The sequence below is a fragment of the Triplophysa dalaica genome, chromosome 2 (genome assembly GCF_015846415.1).
Source record: "Triplophysa dalaica isolate WHDGS20190420 chromosome 2, ASM1584641v1, whole genome shotgun sequence".
Lineage (NCBI taxonomy): Eukaryota > Metazoa > Chordata > Actinopteri > Cypriniformes > Nemacheilidae > Triplophysa > Triplophysa dalaica.
In genome coordinates, this window is record NC_079543.1 from 29986443 (window position 1) to 30006006 (window position 19564).

Genomic DNA, 19564 nt, shown 5'->3' on the forward strand with positions numbered 1-19564 from the left:
CCAACGAATACCAGAGGGTTGATGCATGTCTTCTAAAAACAACACATACGTTTTATATATTGTTTGTTGGGGTAATGTGTTTTTCTGAATTGGAAGCACGTGTCCTGAGGCGATTATCAGTACAATTTGGGTTGCTCAGTTTTTCGCAGGACTGTTTGATATCTTTGTCGGTTCCTGCAGTCTGTTTTACAAACTCTATTTCGACTTCCGGATCCTCTGAATTTGTCTGTTTATAAGCCCGCCCCAATCTTCCTGTCAGCCCCAACCTCGTCCATGTCGTCATCGGAGAATGAGCTATCCGGGTGGTATCCCAGTTCAGCCGTGTGGTGCAGGTAATCTGTGGAGCGATGGATGTTGAGGTTGTTGGTGAACTTGTGTTTTTCTCTGTCCTCCTCATCATACTCTTCATCTTCCTCGTCGATATCTTCATCCAGCTCATCATCCATACCTGATGTCCGGCGGCCGTTTCTTCCTGGTCTCTCATTGGTCGGCTTGGTTCCTCTCCGTTGGTGTTCGGCCTCGCCCTGAGCGGCCTGTTCTTTAGCCTTACGACTACGTTTCCACTTCATCCGACGGTTCTGGAACCAGATCTTCACCTGCATGCACACGCAATTAAAGGTGATCATTTTGAATATAGATTGGCCTTTATTAAAAACATATAAATTATGACAATATTTGAATTTGAAGTCACCATGAAATCAAACAGGAAAAGTGTTTTACACAGTGTTGCAGTGATTATTATAAACGATTAATCCGTGCACATCTTTTTTTATTAATTTGTGTTTACAATCTTTAATCTAAAACGTTAAGATCCTTTGCCTCCCCCTCTCAACAACAACTCTTTACTACATGACGTCAGCGACAAAAATATACTGTCAGTCCAAAAAATAATATATATATATATTGACTGTCCAATTGCCATGTTTAGCCCTCCACTCCAGGTCTTATTTACAACAAACCATTCAAAACTTATTTTTCTAATTTCAGAAGCCGTTTCATGGTGACTTTAAGGACATTTCCTTGGGGGTGTTCAGCTGAAGCTTCACCTGTGTTTCGGTCAGCATGAGCGATGTGGCCACTTCGAAGCGTTTGGGTCTTGAGAGGTACTTGTTGAGTTTAAACTGGTTCTCGAGCTCCAGTAGCTGTTGACTGGTGAAAGCCGTGCGCGGCCTGCGACATTTCCCCATTAAACCAGACTGGGGAGCTGCTGTAAGTCAAAAACAATCATCAATATATTTCAGCATTAACATACAAAAGACTGCGCATGCCCAAAGATGCCATAACATTAAAGGGACACTTCACCCAAAAATAAACATTCCGTTATCATTTACTCACCTTCAGATTGGTCCAAAATTGTATACATGCCTTTGTGTTGCTGAACACAAGGGAAGAAATTAAGCCCCCCATTTACTGACATAATATTGTTAATAAATACTATGGGAGTAAATGGGGAACAAGATCTGACATTCTTATATTCCTGTGTGTGCAGCAGAACAAAGATATGTATACAGCTTTGGACCAATCTGAGGGTGAGGAAATGATGACAGAATTTTATTTTTTGGGTGAACTGTCACTAAAACCATCAATGAAAAAGATTTAAAGGGAGCGTTCACCTAAAAAAAGAATGATGTCATCATTTGTTCTCCCTCATGTGATTCTTTTCCCTGTAAGTGACTCTTTTTTCAGTAAAGAATATTTTCACAAAACAATATATTTGGAGAAATGTGTGAGTGGTTTGTGACCATACAATGGAAGTCAATGGAGTTCAGTGTTGTTTGGTAGCGTTCTTCAAAATATCTTCTTGTGTTGATCATTCAGGTTTGTTGAATTGAAGATGTAGAGTTACGGGTTTGTCCAAACTGACGCAAAACTGATTAATGCTGAAGTTCAACATAACTTTATATTGATCTGATTTAAACTTTAAACTGGCATAAACATTTAGCAGCATTTTTCCTAATGCTCTTGAAAACCCTGTAAATCTTTTCTAAATGAATAACAGGCCTCTTGTGCCTCTATATAAAAGTTTAGCACCAGGCAGGCAAAAAGGACGTGAGCCGCTGTTATCCGTGTCTAGATTATTTTTATGAGATGTTTGTCTCTTTTATATAAAGTCAAGGACTCGTGGGGCTGGGAAAGGAAGGCCAGAATTTGCAGCTATCATTTACCATAATAGTAGCTGTTCTGCAGCTTATTGTTGAACACAACGGATGGCGAGCCGAGCGGCCATAAAACCCAAGAGCAAGCCATTAACTTAATGAAAATTCAATGAACGCTTTTGGGATTTTATTGATGAACTGCAGTGTGTTTAAGGCGTTTGTTTATTGTTTCTCTTTCGCATAAAGATAGTTTCCATCAACACGACATTTATAGCTTTATAAAGAAGCCAAAAATAAAATTATATTATTACAGTTTGGTATAAATCCTTGTAACCGGTTTAGATGATTGTTTAGTCAGAGAGTCAAAATGACTTTATTGTTGAGTTGTCGTTTTCTTTAAGTACCTAAAGATAAAATAATATGTTTATCATGTGCACTGCTGTATATTTCATATGCAGGTAAATAGAATGCATTTCAGGAAATGTATCATATTAAAAAATAGTCGTATCTTAAACTAAATCATTTTTTACTTTGTTTAAAGGCACCCAACAGATGTTCAGCTACTTTTATAATATGAGCACCACAATTTCAGTTTAATATTTAAAGGTTAATCATTTATCATGAATACAGTAATTGCTTGGTGACAAATTAACCCCCTGTGTTTTAAGAGTGGCAGGTGAGAGTAACCATAGCCACCCCCCCCTCTCTCTCTCTCTCTCTCTCTCTATTTGTGTTTGCACTACTTTGATTGCCTTGAAAAGGATTTTGTGGTCATCCACAATATTTGCATACAATATGACAATAGCAATGATGCAACTAAATTAAGTATTTTTTGTAATGTCACGAATAAATGTATACTAATATTGTGCAATTCAATAACTTTCCATAGTGTAACATCATTCTATTGTCTTCCAAATTCTGTTGTATTTTTTTCTCACCAGACAGACACTGTTATCTTCATTTTTATTAAAGGAAGTTTAGTTTAGTTTCCAACAAACACGGAACAAGATTTGTGAGTATTTGTTTTATTAAGAGTCTAAAACACTTTTGATACGTTAATATTATCATTAAATAAAACTTTATAATGCTTTGTAAGTCAATGGTTAATTGACATTCAAACAGTTTGAAGTGTCTTGAAATTGTGAATGCTATATCTTGGTTAATTTAATTGTTTTCATATCCACAACTAACGTTTATTCGTTCTATAATTTTTGTTGTTGCATCTAAGTGATTCCACAACATTTTGATACTTCATAAATTTCATTAGCAAGATTTAAAATTTGTTTACAATATATCTTTATATTTGAAAGCACATTCTAACGGATCTGTTAATCAGGATATTATATATGTGCGTAAACCCCACTCACAGGTGTAATCTGGAAGTCGTGGCAGCATGATCCCAGCTCGTATCCAGTGCTCCAGGGGTAAAGATCCAGCCATTGCTGCCGCCTTCAGCTGCTCCGGATACGGATGCATCAGTTGCGTAAAACCCGAGTACGCCAAAGCAGGGTGCTGGCCTCCCAGAGCTGAGAGGGGGTACATGGGAGCAGAGTACATGCCCGGGATCGAGCCTTGGTGAAGAGACGTGAGTCCTGGGTGTGGGAGATTGAGCAGACCTGGTTTAGGTATGATTCCAGGTTGAAGGTGAAGTGTTGTCCCGCGTGGAGACGGGGTGTCCGCGCGCCTGCATGACACCGGGCTGCCCGTCGGGCTGTCGCTACTGAGTCCGGGTGATACTTCTCGGTTCCCTCTGTGTGTTTCTTCAGCCAGAAGGGCGTCGATCCGGAAGTTTTTAGATTTTTCCATCGCAAAACTTTGGAGTCGCTTGAAGTACCCAGTGTATTGTGTGCGTTTTGCGCAAAAGCGTGATCGCGTTTTAAACTCGATTACCCGATGTCTTATTGTCTTTAATCAGTTGAAGAGCTGTACAATAGTTTATCCCCTGATGTCTACCCATTTGGATCCCACCCAATGAGACGCCAAATTATCTATGTAGCGTTTTCTTGTGTATTCCCAAAAACGTACGCGCGCATAAAGTGGCTGGAAGTCAAATCCAGGACTGCTAAATTCCTCTAAAGTACGACTCTGTGAAACAGTATCCCTTTCATCCACTGTTCTGTGAACTTTCCTGCGCGTTCACATCTTCAGTCGTAACGCCTGCGTGCGCGCTCATTGGCTGCAGGAGTTGATCACTTGACAGTTTTCTAATTAACTAAACATACTGTAGTTAATGCAGGCGCGCCGAGGTCGTCCTTGTGTTGTTTTTCACCAGCATCAGACCACAGATACCTGCAAAAGATTGCAAATGCTTTCTAAAGTGCAGGAGACTAAACACCTCATTCACTGTGTGATTCATTTGTTTAAATACAGTTAGAAAGAACTCACTGAGGGATAATTACATCCATCAGCAGAATATAGTAAAACCCATATTTTTATATAATAATAACAACAATAGCAATGAATGAATTAATAATTCATCATAATAATGATAATAGTAAGAAGAAAGTAAGTACAATAACAACAAAATTATAATTATTCAAATCAAATATGGAATTCGTATGTATTTTATTAATAATTATTAAATTACAATTTTACGACTAATCGAATTTAACGACTTTACGTTACATATACATAAAATAGAGCATTACACAGCCTAATTGTTAGAATCTCACATTGAACGATATTTTCAGTAATAGAAGGGTTTGATCTTATAAATGATAACTTTTCTATTTCCCACCAACATAATAACAACACGTTCACTGTTAGAATGAACACAAACAGCGTTTCCAAGTGTTTAAAAGCTGTCCATTAAATTAACTAGTGCAGACTGATATTTCTCTGTCATTTCGATTCGAAACAATCGCTTAATTTGTGTGATTTTTGTTTTTTTAAAAATAAATGAGTCTGGAAATATATATTCATTCACACATCGCAAACAGTATATTTTTTGCTTTTTACTTAAAAATCCAGGCAAAAAATACTAATATCGGAAAGAGTGGTAGGCTGTGTGAAATATGCAATCTATTTAACACATTCATTCAGGTCATGAACTGGTCGTCGTAAACATGCAATAAATCGAGAGGAAATGAATTGAAATTCAGCATTCCTATTTTAAATATTGGCGAGGATGAATAAAACCATCCTCTGCATGTGAAACTGTTGTTTTGTCATGACCTGAGAAAATTGAAGCGGGTCACCCTCTAGATTACAGTCTGTCTGCCCTGCTGGTGACCGACTGTGTGTATAAACCTAGTGTGCAGACTACCTAGACATCACGTTTGGTCATACCCATGCATCTTGAATACGTAAATTATATTTAAAATATGACTTATTTATTTTTAAAACAAAACTTCTGTTACATAGGCCCATTGTATAGCTATGAATATTTTATAACGTTTTAATCATACATTTATTGAACGAAATTAAACTTTGTTTTTTATCGTCTAACTTTAATTTGTGCCTCAGCCTTTTATGTTCTGTGGGCAACAATGCAAACTTGTGAAAAGTGCTATAGGATGAATGAATTTGGTTATACATTTAGCCTTTTCTGCTTTATTCACCACATAAGGATAAAAACATAAATAGACCAAATTGCAAAAAAATAAAAATTATTTATAATAGGCCTATAAGGAGATGTGTTTAAAATCGCATTGCGCGTTTAATGCATTTTGAATACAAACGATTATTTCTAGCAAGTGACTGCACGCGCCCAACATGCGGTCTGTTACGCAGCGCATCGGGATTTGACACACAGCCGGAGAGCTAATTTGCTCGAGGGAAATCAAGTGCTGTCCGCAGATTCCCAGCAACAAGCTCTGCCGCCCCCTGCTTTTATGATTTAAAAGTCATTTAAACAGCCGGGCCGCTGGTAAATCCGTCATTGGCACCCCGTGACAGAGCTGCGCAGATTAAATTGAATCAATGTGAACGCTGCCACTGCTGGTCTCGGGTCGCGTCCTCGGCACGCACGCACGCGCATTTTGCCTCCTGATTCTCACAGCAATGACAGACACGTCTAAAGATCTAAGATGAGTGATACGGGCCTTCTCTCAGCTGTGGGCTTTATAGCAACGTATCACATTGATCGATTCCTTTCATATTTGTTCATGTGCGCAATGTTCATCTGCAGTGCACGTAGCCTACTGTATGGTCTGCATGTAGATCACACAGTGCAGTTTTTCTTCAAAGTCAAAGTTACTCATTTCATTGAAGGCCTGTAAACTTTAGTGCTCGTCTAGTTTACAGAACATTAAAGGTCTTATCACCGATTACTGGCATATTTTGCCGTCATTATCGCGGCTCGGCGATGATCACACAGAGCTGACCGGCACATGTGTTTTCTTTGATCTTGTGCTTGAGTCAGCAGTCACCTCATCTGCTTTCACTGGGAATAAAAGGCCTCAAGATACCTTTCAGTCATTCGAAATACAGTATATGGTTGAAAATGGAGTGTTCCATATAAATTTGTCTTAGGAAAATAAAATTGTACTGCATGTGCGGGTTCGTCAGTGGAACACAAAAGAAGATACTTAGAGAAATGTCTTAAGGGTTTCGTGTTCATACAATGGAAGTCAATGGGGTTCAATTTGGTTATCACGTTCTTCAAAATATCTTCTTTTGTGTTCTGCAGAAGAAAGAAAGTCATACAGGTTTATGATATGAGGATGAGTAATTGATGACAGAACTTTCATTATTGATCTTTGTTTAATGTTATAAGCATCTGGCCTCGCATTGACTTTCGTCGGCCTATATGGGACACTATCTTAAATCATGTAAAAATCTAATTTAAGTGATCAAACTGCAGTTGTAATCTGTTTTCTTTGATTTTAGTGGCAAGTCTTGTGTTATTTAAATCGGGCGTGTATAAAATACTGTGGTCCTGAAAGTAAACACGTTTAATTAAGCAGATGGAAACTCATTTGGACGAACACCAGTTTTCACAAACAATATCGCTGCAAATGTCCAGACCATCATGCATCCTGTCTCTACACTTTATCATGTAATATGTCGTGCACTAATTGAGATTTGTATTAGAGAAAATGAAGGTGTGATTCCTAATAAAGAATAAAGATGTTTTATGGAGCACAGTAAACCAGATCACAGATCAAAAACACAATCCAAAAGCATTACTAACGTTCTTTCTCATATCACGAGTTAACAGGCTTACTTAGGAGAAGAAAAAAAACATATTTTTAAACACATAAAGAGAAAGGAGGTGTAATATGAATAAATATTATAGAGATAAAAAATCTGGATTTGATGAGAAATGTTTGAGTTTAAATGGAGTTCTTGAATAATCTTGACAATTCTTTTGTGAGATTTCTTACTCTTAAGATAAACATTTCCATTTGTTCTCCTTTTAAACAACTTGATGTCTAGGATAAATAAAGGAGATATTAAAGAGATCTCATCTGTGATCTTTCGTCGGGGATAACTTTGTTCATGTAACTCGCTGTTGAATAATGTTTGTGTTTCATCCAATACATTACAGTCATTATTCCTGTGAAGAAAACATCTTTGCTGGCACTTCATCTAAACACTGATAAATGTCCAGCTTTTATCCAAACGCCAGAAAATGACATTATTTATCAGCGGTTTTGTCCTCGATTAACACCTTTCAGTGTCACTTGCGCTGTTGAATTTAATATGTTTTTATCTGGCTGGACCCATCAGGTCTCATAAATTCACCAGAGATGGTCCATTCAATTATGCGGCTTTATTATGTTGATCAGTTTCACTATGGCTACGATCGCTCTGTGATGTGTCATTATTAGTGCAGATAACACGACTTCACAGATAAGAGTGACACTTCCCTTTCTGCACACCTGAGAACTGCTGCTTCATTCATACAGAGCAATGCATTTACAGACATGAGGATTATTAATCTCATTATCTTAACACAATTGCACATTTCACATCAGATGAAAAATATCCTTTACTTTACTATTTACTATGGTTAATTGTGGTAAAAAGAATGTGATTTTTGCAGTGTAAAACCAGTCTCTTCTAGCTCATTTGAATCTCACAAGTCAAAGTTTTTAATTTTGGGTAAAGTAAAGTGGAACTTAAATTTAAAACTGTACTAATAGGAAAATATTAAGTAGAAATCAAATCTACAGCAATTTGATAGAAAAACTGCTTTTTCAGCATAGAAAATTACAGCATAGATTTACAGTGTAGTACAGTATAATATAAATTACTACAGTTTGTTTTATTAAATATGAAAACATACTACATTATTTACTCAAGTTTATTAACGTACCACAGCTACTACAGAATACAGTAAACATTAACAAAGTGTTGCAATCACAATAATATACTACAGTACTACAATTTAGCAATACTTTACTGTACATATTAAAGTACTGTATGCTACCATATTTATTACAGGTTATCATCTTATGGTAAATACTACAGAATACTATAGTGTGCATTTACAAAGTGTGCTTATGAATATAATACTCTGCAATATTTTACACTTTATATACTAGTAGAGTAAACTTCATTATTTGGTAACACATGAATATATGGACCAATTCTCACTACTAACTAGTTGCTTATTAGATGCCTATTTTTAGCATGTTGGCTGTTTATTTGTACTTACAAAGCACACATTTAACATGACCATATTCTACTTCCCTAATCCTACCAAATTCTTAAACCTCACAACTACCTTACTATCTGTTAATAAGCAACACATTAGGCAAAAGTCATAGTTAATGGTTTATATTAATACCGAGAAATGAACCTTAAAATAAAGTGTGACCCATTATTTATAACAGATGATCAGTTCACTATTGTTTATGAATACTGTACAATAGTATACATTTGAATGTAGTAATTACTATAACATCTTGCAGAATTCAACAATTTACGACAGTTTACTATATTAAATATGAAAATATACCCAAATATTTCTCCTGTGGCTTGCCTGGACATTTATACATTAGAAAATCTTTCAGGTGCTTCCTCATTTCTTTTACTGTTTCGATGGCAGACCAGTTAAATTTGTGCTAAATTACTTTATTTTCAGCAAGTATTTTGAAAAAGTCATTTTTCTTGAAGACCCCATGATGACATCAAAAAAATAACACAAACAATATATGGAACTATAGCTACAAATTTGATCCATTTTCTTACTCTAAAGTCTTGTTTGTTTGAAACATTGTGGAAAGGTCTGTGTTAATATGTTACTTTTAAATGATGGTTAAAATATCAGATTTTATTCGAAACTGTTATGTAAGGCAACCATAAATCCCTCGTAAGTGAAAATGGTGAAGTTATCATCAATAAGGTGGTGTATTTCTAAAACTTTGTTTCATCCTTGTATAGAAATATGTCCTTCAATCAAAAAGGAAGCTTCTTCTCATTTTTAAAAGTGACAGAGTTCAAGGTGTAAGTATACTGGATCACACCTGTTTGGTTTTTTTCTTGTGCCGCCCCGCCCCACTCGGGATGGTGTGAGCTTTATGGCGGTTTAATGGGTGTCCTTTAACAAGCAGGTATTTTATGACCCCACACAAGGGCCTCATTGTGTGCTTGTAGATAAACAAGCAGTGTTACAGCGATCACACACCAGTAGACATAATTACTTTCACCCTGATATCCCTGTTATCTCACACACCATTATCTCTTCCTTTAAGAGAGAAGACTGGAGGCTTTGAAGTTCTCCTTTTCTTCTCATCGATCATCTGCTCTCTTTCCCGCTCAGTTGAATCTCTCATTATCTCCCTATGTGTATGTGTGAATTGATGTCGTTTTTTAGCCGTGGATCTCCTTTGAAGAAGCGCTGGTCCTCCTCACATATAGAGTCAACAAGGAAGTGTGCAAGGCCATTAGCACACAGTAAGTGTGCCCTCATTGGCTAATTTGTCTGAGAATGACATACTTTGGTTACTACTGAGTCAAAAGGCTTTAAACGTTCTTAACAGGGAAGTGATGAAGACCTTCCACACTTTAATGGACATGCGGGTTAAAGGGAATTGTTGCGGCAAAGTTCACAATGAATCTGGGTCATGATTTGGCGCCAACTGTTGGCCTGTTAAAACCTTACCTCAAATACTGTCAACTATCTAAAAAGGTTAAACCTATTAGGCAATATATTTAAAACAAATCATTTGTTCCTATTAATTTACCATATTATTAATTTAAAAAATAATATTTGGCTTTAATCTTTCAAATGCAACTACAGTATCATGACACTTTACATGCACAACTTGATCTGCGCAAGTGGGAAGCTCATACTTTAAGTACTAAAGCATACTTCAAGGTACACTTATTATTTACATTTATATTATCTTGCAGCAAATGTGTGAAAAGCTCCATACTGTATAGAAACTAAACACTGAGGCATTCAGCAAATGCTTTTATCCAAAGTGATAAAAGATTTAAAATAGCATTGAAACGAGTACTTATAAGGCATACTTTAAAATATTTGAACTTATGTATAATTGCACTTAGGGACTTAAATTATACACATTTTTGTAAGGCAGCAGAAAATAGCATTTTCACAATGTTACATTTACATTATAGGTTTATTTTTGTGATTTTAAATTAACTTTAATTATTAAAAAGAACTTAAAGTATAGCCTACTGATTTTTGTAAGAGGAGAAATGAAAGAGCAATTTTAAATTAAACTTTAAATTTACATGATCATATTTTATTTTTCATTTTTTCCACTCGGCCATCCCATTTACATTTACATTTAGCAGATTTGTGACTTACAGTGCACTTATTACAGGGACAATCCCCCTGGAGCAACATGGAGTAAAGTGTCTTGCTCAAGGACACACTGGTGATGGCTGCTGGGATCGAACCAACAACCTTTGATTTACCAGTTCTGTGGTTTAACCCACTAGACCACCATCTACAGTCCTGACATTAACATTTATTTTTATGTGATTTTAAATGAACAACTTAATACAAAGATCTAAGAGTATGCACGTTTGTAAGGTGAGGAAGGAAAGCGGCGCAACATCTTCACAAAGTTACATTTACATTATGTTAAGGTGCTTACATGGTTTTCAATCACATGCTCAACACACATTGAATTAGTTCAACTGAAAGGTTTGACCAAAGCAAAGTCTGGCATTCTAACCCAGAAGAGAGACAGCTCCTCTTTAGACATTGACCTTTCATGGCCTTCCTCTTCTGAAAGCTTTATCTGCACATCCTACCAGAGGCTTGACCCCGGACAACAATGCACCAGCAGCCTCTCTATTCTTCCATCGTCCCACTCACACGTTCCCTCTAATGACCCCAGAGAATTCAAGAGTTCCCTAGACAGCTCACGCCACCCAAAACACCCTGATAGATGATATAGACATGATATGGAAAACTGTGAGACCAACAGATGGGGACACAATCTGAAAAATACTTCAATCTGGCCTTCTGCGTGAAAAGGAAGGCTTATTTCTGTGAATGTCAGACAGTTTGATTCTGGAAGATTTACATTTACATTTAGACATTTTATCCAAAGCGACTTACATTGCTTTATCCTATACATTTTACATAGGTACTTGCAATCCCCTGGGATCGAACCCACAACCTTGTTGTTAACGTAAGGTTGCTAACGCAAGGAAGATTGTTTTCAGTCAGATCTGTTGTGAATTTATTTTACGAGGTGGATAATGCGTACAAATGTAATTCCTTTGGGACAACAAAATCATGCAATGAAAGTTAATTTTAACTTCAATCTGTCATGATTTTGTACATCAACATACTCTTCAAAGCAGGCCGTGAATTTGATCTTTGTGACTCTTTCCTCCGTGTAAATTTGATTTACGATGTTCGAGTAGAAGTCTGTCTAGCTTCATACCCAAATGATTGACCTGATAGATCAAGGTTATCGAGTTAAGTAGCCTAACGCTTTCGCCCTGTTGAAATTATAACACGTGCCAATTTAGCACTTCGCCACTGACCGTAGAGAGTTGACTACTAAAGGATTAGGAAATAAAAAACAATCAATTATTCAATCAAGCTGACGAATTTTATTCAATTCCTCGTAAATTCTCTGGGAAACAAATGGGTTTTTGGTTGAAGTATTTCGATTGAGTTCCTGCATCACCTTAGCTGTGATCAAATGGACGCCGATGTCTACAGAGCTCTTATTGGATGACATTTCTCCATCGCAGTCGCAGACGGACGGCTGCATTAAAATATGAGATATGGAAAAGCAACGAAGTCAATATTGACTTCTGACTGGATCATTATATCATTCATGACCACACATTGCCACGGCTTCATTTTCCAGCCAGCCGTCCTTCTTTAAAGACTCAAAAAGTTATAGATAGTCTTATCCAAAGTGACTTAAAGTCCCAGTGAAATTAAAAAATGACAATACTTATTTTTTTATGAAATATTACAGCCTTTATTTTAAATAGTTTATCAATGTGGGTCATTCTCTTTTAAAAATTTGTATGCACTTAAAATTCACTTCCTTCCTGTAATGACATGGGGGGAGCATCCGTTAACTCCTCCCCTTCAACTGTCAGGCTGTTTTTATACATCCAATCAAATTCCAGAGAAAGACGAAAGCCACGCCCACTGTTATTCTAAATAGAAATTATATTTCACTAGGAAAATGCCTCAAACTACGGAAGTAAAAACAATCGCAACTTCCGGTTCACGGGGACTTTAAAGTCCATTGGACGTATATGTTTTATCAGCTGTGTGTTTCACAGGGAATCAATTCAGATTTGTGGAGGGTCTCTTTATGACTCAAAAACCGTGGTTAATAACACCTTGAGGAGGTCTCCCAAAACCTTTAAAGTCCCACTGAAACTCCAGTAAAGATGAAGGGCGGTGATGTCAGTGATAGATGCAGTCGGGTTAATTAACGGGGGGGCCGATTGGACCTCGGGTTAATCTGTGCACTGAATTGACAGGTTGTTGTTTATCGCTCTCATCGCTCCAGCACCTCTCTGCATCAGCACCGACTTCTTTTCTTGACTTGTTTAGAAGACGACGCTTCAATTACTTCATGTCTTTTTACACAGATGGCCCATCGGCCCTGGTACTCGAAGCCAACTGATGGCAACACGGAGCCCCGCCCCCTTATAAAACAAGATGTTTAAGCAGGACTCGGAGGTCGTGATTCATGCCAGACAGACAGATTCGTTCGTATAAACGCAAAGGAAAAATCAAGGTAAATCATCCAAAATGATCTTTTCTTCTATTTAGAATTATATTTCTTGAAAATACTGAAGTGAAATAAAACTTGCTTTGTAAAATCTTACATTTTTATTATTGTTATTGTGTTATTGATCTCCTTGACTAACGCTAACCCTATACAAATTCTGTCATTATTTACACACTTTCATTTTTGGGTGAAGTATTGCTTTGATATATTTATTGGACCAATGGTTTTCCAAAACAGGCAAAATACAGCATATCAAGGAGCATTGGTTCTAATATACAAAAAATGCATAGAAAAACAAAAAGCTAAGAGTCAATAAATAAAACACTGAGTACACATTTAAGGGTTCATCATATTCGGGTCTTATTTTTGCAGAGGATCCACAACTCTGAACACACCTCTACAAATGTTTTTGAATAATAAGCAAAGATGTCCATTTTCCAATGCTGGACATCACTTATGTTTTTATTATATTGACAAGATTTGTTTTTGATAAAACGGACAGGACTCAGTAACTAATATTATTCTTGTGTTATATCCACTTGCTGATTTATTTATTACTTCATGTAAGTCACCAGAAAGATCACACACTGTTTACTGTGCAGAGCTACAGAGAGACGTATGTACAGCCATGTGTGTGTATTCATGTTTCTGTGCCTATTTGTGTGTGTGTGTGTGAGAGAGAGAGAGAGAGAGAGACATTACTCGCTTCCTCCATTTGTCAGAGCACTTCACCTGGTTGCTGGAGGTTGTAATCTGGTTTGTATTGTCCACTCGCTGTAAGTACATCCATTAAAGGTGCTGGCGTTCATCTCATTCAAAATCTTCAGCTCATCTCCATCCTCTAACAACTTCTAGACAAGACTCAGCCAGACAGGTTCAATTCAACATTTACATTTGGCCAAGAAGCGCTAAGTGATGCTCGCCGCCTCCAAAGCCTTCGGTGCATCACTGTTTCCAGGTGGTTGTTTGCTTCAAGAGGTCACCGTACATCTCAATGACATTCAGATCTTGACCTCAACATACTTTTCTTACACAGTCATGACATGGGATCAGATGTTTGTGCCAGATTTATAATATCACTTCTGTTTTCAACGGGCTGCCATTAAACCAACATCAGGCATCAGAAACTTCATTGTTTGTACTGCAAACTGTCACGTGTCAAATCTCGCATGTTATTGTATAAATCAGTATATAAAAGCAAAAAAAAGACTTATGGAAAAGTTCATCAAGCGTAAACTCACTTACAGGTAACCGGTTTCGTTTCCGGCGTTATATCAGAGATAAATACCACTTAATATTTACATCAATTGTTCTTTCTGTCAACATCCCAGAAAAACGTTTAATACAATGCTTACGGGTTTCTCCAGTAATCATGATAAGTGATTCCATAAAGCCACGGATGTGTGTGTTTGTGTATGCGATGAGAAGATGAACGGCGTCCCTGGACGGATAACAGCATGTCAGTCTACAGTTTCATTTGTCTCCGTACTCCATCAACATGAAGCAGCTGTCAGCCGCCTATTTCAGCAAAATTAAACCGGCTTACGGTAAAAATGTGAGGTGAGGTGAGGGGGGGAGGATACACATTTATGAGTGTGTGTGTGTAGAACAGGAGATGTGATGGAGTTTTCAGTTGTGTTTATTGAAGTATTACGTTAGTTTCAGAGTCTGGAGGTGTAAATGAATGTAGATTGTAGAGGTGAAGTCATCTGGATGTGATGAGAACACTGCAAAAAATGACTTTCTTGCTTAGACTTTTTGTCTTGTTTTCAAGTAAAAATGTCTAAAAATTCTTGAATCAAGAAGCATTTTCTTGATGAGCATACGGAACTAAGAAAATAAATCTTGTTTTTAGTAAAAATATATGAAATTTCATAGAATTTTTGTTAAAAACAAGCAAAAAAATCTGCCAATGGGGTAAGAAAAATAACCTTGAATTGAGCGACTAAGAAAAAGGTCAACCTTAATTCAAGATTATTTTTCTTACCCCATTGGCAGATTTTTTTGCTTGTTTAAAGCACTAATTCACTGAAATTTCATATTTTTCCCCAAAAACAAGACTTATTTTCTTAGGCCATTTTACTCATCGAGAAAATGTATCTTGATTTAAGAATTTGTAGACATTTTAACTGGAAAACAAGAAAAAAAGACTAAGTTAGAAAGTCATTTTTTGCAGTGAATGAGTTGATATTGAGATCTTCACTAATATTGACTTTTGATTGCAGACGAGACAAATGTGATCTCAGTTTGACACATTGTTGACATCTCTTCTCAAACTCTCATCAAACACACATTTCTCACATGTAGTCATGTAACATGTAGTTTATCTGTTTCAGACTCTTTGTCTGTTTTGTTGTGACTTGAAAAGTAACCAGGCATTGTGAAGCAAAGAAATGAATGCGTTTGTGAGATTGATTATTTCATGCAAATGGCGTCTCTCCTTATGACACCGTAATGGCTGTAAATTGATGAAGACATCTCGCTCATTCTACAGCAACTGACTTGACGAGCCTCAGCCAAACACTTCAAGCTGCCACATCCACCCATCAATCACCCGCGGTCCCTCCCACCTCATGTCCAAGCGCTCGTCCATTTTAATCAGCTAATTCTCTCCTGTGCCGTAACCTTGTTCACTCAAACAACGCTGTGTCTCTTCACATCTTCCCCTGGGCTTAATCTGCTTTAATCAACTCCTGATCTGCCAATTAGACACAATCAGGAGATAAATATACCACCGTCTGGTGCTGAAGATCTCAGGTGCAGACCACAAGGACAGAGCAAGGACGGGTTTGTGGAACGCTGGCATTCAGGTTCGGTGTCAAGCATCTTTTGAAGGAGGATCAATAAACTCAAATATTCTTTGTTGGGATGTGTGCTTCCATAAAGCTGTTTTGTATCTTTAAAGGTTCTTATGTGGAATCAAAATGGCTATTTTATTTCTCCTGAGAAACGGAGACAGAAGTCTCACAAATGTCCCATTTTGAGTTTCAGAACGGAACAGTGTGTCATACTGAGCTCAGATTTTTCTCTGTTGAAGATCTCAATATGAACATTTCTCTTTAGATTCAAATCCAGGTGAAAAAACCCAACTGGGAACTTTTTGGCACGCTTTGCATGCGCGAGCACCTCATTTTAATCTGATCAAGAAATGGAAAATACAGTTTGCATGAAAATAAACTTCGACCTCAGCATAACATTCGCGAAATGTATAAATGAGCGACTTTGACTGTCGAATCATGTTCAGGTCGCTTTCTTGCTTACCTCAGCGTTCCTCCAGACCTTGACTAAACAGACTTGTGATGCATTTAAGAGCATCAATAACACCCAACCTGCGGTGACCCTCGAGCAAATAAAAAGTTATCGATTCCCCCAACCTCGCGCCACCCTCCACAAAAGAGACTTTTTCTTAGCCCCGATGAAACACTTTCATCTAATCACTTGGCAAAATATAAAAGAGGTATATGGGTAAAGGAATAAATAAGCAGTGGCGCCGGAGATAGAGTGCACACCTTGGGAGATGAAATTAGCCCGAAGCCGCTGCAAATCAATGAAATCGATGCAATCAACTTAACTGACACGAGTGGCGCAAATCGGTCCGCTCGGGATCGGCTGGATCTCGCGCTCGCGGGGGCGCGTCTGCACGTGCCATTTCTTCACTTTCATTAAATTACAAAGACAGGTTTCGTAAAGTCATAAGAGATTCGGGCTGGCACAAGCCTAGTCATCTACACAACCCTTCTCGAGTAGCGCAAAGTGCCCTTATAAACTCATTACGAATTTCAACCGAAAGTCAACATTTACAGCCGCTGAAGAGAGAGTCAGCGCTGAAGAGAGAGAGCGCTGAAGAGAGAGACAGCGCTGAAGAGAGAGACAGCCCTGAAGAGAGAGACAGTGCTGAAGAGAGAGACAGGACTGAAGAGAGAGACAGCGCTGAAGAGAGAGACAGGACTGAAGAGAGAGTCAGCGCTGAAGAGAGAGACAGCGCTGAAGAGAGAGACAGCCCTGAAGAGAGAAACAGTGCTGAAGAGAGAGTCAGCGCTGAAGAGAGAGACAGGGCTGAAGAGAGAGACAGCGCTGAAGAGAGAGACAGCCCTGAAGAGAGAGACAGTGCTGAATAGAGAGACAGGACTGAAGAGAGAGACAGCGCTGAAGAGAGAGACAGCCCTGAAGAGAGAGACAGGGCTGAAGAGAGAGACAGGGCTGAAGAGAGAGACAGGGCTGAAGAGAGAGACAGCGCTGAAGAGAGAGACAGCCCTGAAGAGAGAGACAGTGCTGAATAGAGAGACAGGACTGAAGAGAGAGACAGCGCTGAAGAGAGAGACAGCCCTGAAGAGAGAGACAGGGCTGAAGAGAGAGACAGGGCTGAAGAGAGAGACAGGGCTGAAGAGAGAGACAGTGCTGAAGAGAGAGACAGCCCTGAAGAGAGAGACAGTGCTGAAGAGAGAGACAGGGCTGAAGAGAGAGACAGGGCTGAAGAGAGAGACAGGGCTGAAGAGTGAGACAGGGCTGAAGAGAGAGACAGGACTGAAGAGAGAGACAGGGCTGAAGAGAGAGACAGGGCTGAAGAGAGAGACAGGGCTGAAGAGAGAGACAGGACTGAAGAGAGAGTCAGCGCTGAAGAGAGAGACAGGGCTGAAGAGAGAGACAGGACTGAAGAGAGAGACAGGGCTGAAGAGAGAGACAGGGCTGAAGAGAGACAGTGCTGAAGAGAGAGACAGCCCTGAAGAGAGAGTCAGCGCTGAAGAGAGAGACAGGACTGAAGAGAGAGTCAGCGCTGAAGAGAGAGAGCGCTGAAGAGAGAGACAGCGCTGAAGAGAGAGACAGCGCTGAAGAGAGAGACAGCCCTGAAGAGAGAGACAGTGCTGAAGAGAGAGACAGGGCTGAAGAGAGAGACAGGGCTGAAGAGAGAGACAGGGCTGAAGAGTGAGACAGGGCTGAAGAGAGAGACAGGACTGAAGAGAGAGACAGGGCTGAAGAGAGAGAGCGCTGAAGAGAGAGACAGCGCTGAAGAGAGAGACAGCGCTGAAGAGAGAGACAGTGCTGAAGAGAGAGACAGGACTGAAGAGAGAGACAGCGCTGAAGAGAGAGACAGCCCTGAAGAGAGAGACAGTGCTGAAGAGAGAGACAGGACTGAAGAGAGAGTCAGCGCTGAAGAGAGAGACAGCGCTGAAGAGAGAGACAGCCCTGAAGAGAGAGACAGTGCTGAAGAGAGAGTCAGCGCTGAAGAGAGAGACAGGGCTGAAGAGAGAGACAGCGCTGAAGAGAGAGACAGCCCTGAAGAGAGAGACAGTGCTGAAGAGAGAGACAGGACTGAAGAGAGAGACAGCGCTGAAGAGAGAGACAGCCCTGAAGAGAGAGACAGGACTGAAGAGAGAGACAGGGCTGAAGAGAGAGACAGGGCTGAAGAGAGAGACAGTGCTGAAGAGAGAGACAGGACTGAAGAGAGAGTCAGCGCTGAAGAGAGAGAGCGCTGAAGAGAGAGACAGCGCTGAAGAGAGAGACAGCGCTGAAGAGAGAGACAGCCCTGAAGAGAGAGACAGTGCTGAAGAGAGAGACAGGACTGAAGAGAGAGACAGCGCTGAAGAGAGAGACAGGACTGAAGAGAGAGACAGGGCTGAAGAGAGAGACAGGGCTGAAGAGAGAGACAGTGCTGAAGAGAGAGACAGGACTGAAGAGAGAGTCAGCGCTGAAGAGAGAGACAGGGCTGAAGAGAGAGACAGGGCTGAAGAGAGAGACAGGGCTGAAGAGAGAGACAGGACTGAAGAGAGAGAGCGCTGAAGAGAGAGACAGGGCTGAAGAGAGAGACAGCGCTGAAGAGAGAGACAGCCCTGAAGAGAGAGACAGCGCTGAAGAGAGAGACAGGGCTGAAGAGAGAGACAGCGCTGAAGAGAGAGAGCGCTGAAGAGAGAGACAGCGCTGAAGAGAGAGACAGCGCTGAAGAGAGAGACAGCCCTGAAGAGAGAGACAGTGCTGAAGAGAGAGACAGGGCTGAAGAGAGAGACAGGGCTGAAGAGAGAGACAGGGCTGAAGAGTGAGACAGGGCTGAAGAGAGAGACAGGACTGAAGAGAGAGACAGGGCTGAAGAGAGAGAGCGCTGAAGAGAGAGACAGCGCTGAAGAGAGAGACAGCGCTGAAGAGAGAGACAGCCCTGAAGAGAGAGACAGGGCTGAAGAGAGAGACAGGGCTGAAGAGAGAGACAGGGCTGAAGAGAGAGACAGTGCTGAAGAGAGAGACAGCCCTGAAGAGAGAGACAGTGCTGAAGAGAGAGACAGGGCTGAAGAGAGAGACAGGGCTGAAGAGAGAGACAGGGCTGAAGAGTGAGACAGG

At 39.5% G+C, this 19564-nt stretch overlaps 1 protein-coding gene across 1 annotated transcript; it reads right to left on the reverse strand.

Moving 5' to 3' along the window:
- Positions 1–230: 230 nt before the first annotated feature.
- On the reverse strand, positions 231–3902 carry mnx2b (motor neuron and pancreas homeobox 2b). Its single transcript, XM_056737559.1, has 3 exons — positions 3464–3902; positions 1047–1207; positions 231–596 (listed from the first exon to the last, which is right to left on the reverse strand). The coding sequence occupies exons 1-3, from the start codon at positions 3900–3902 to the stop codon at positions 231–233; spliced, it is 966 nt and encodes a 321-aa protein (XP_056593537.1).
- Positions 3903–19564: the final 15662 nt, after the last annotated feature.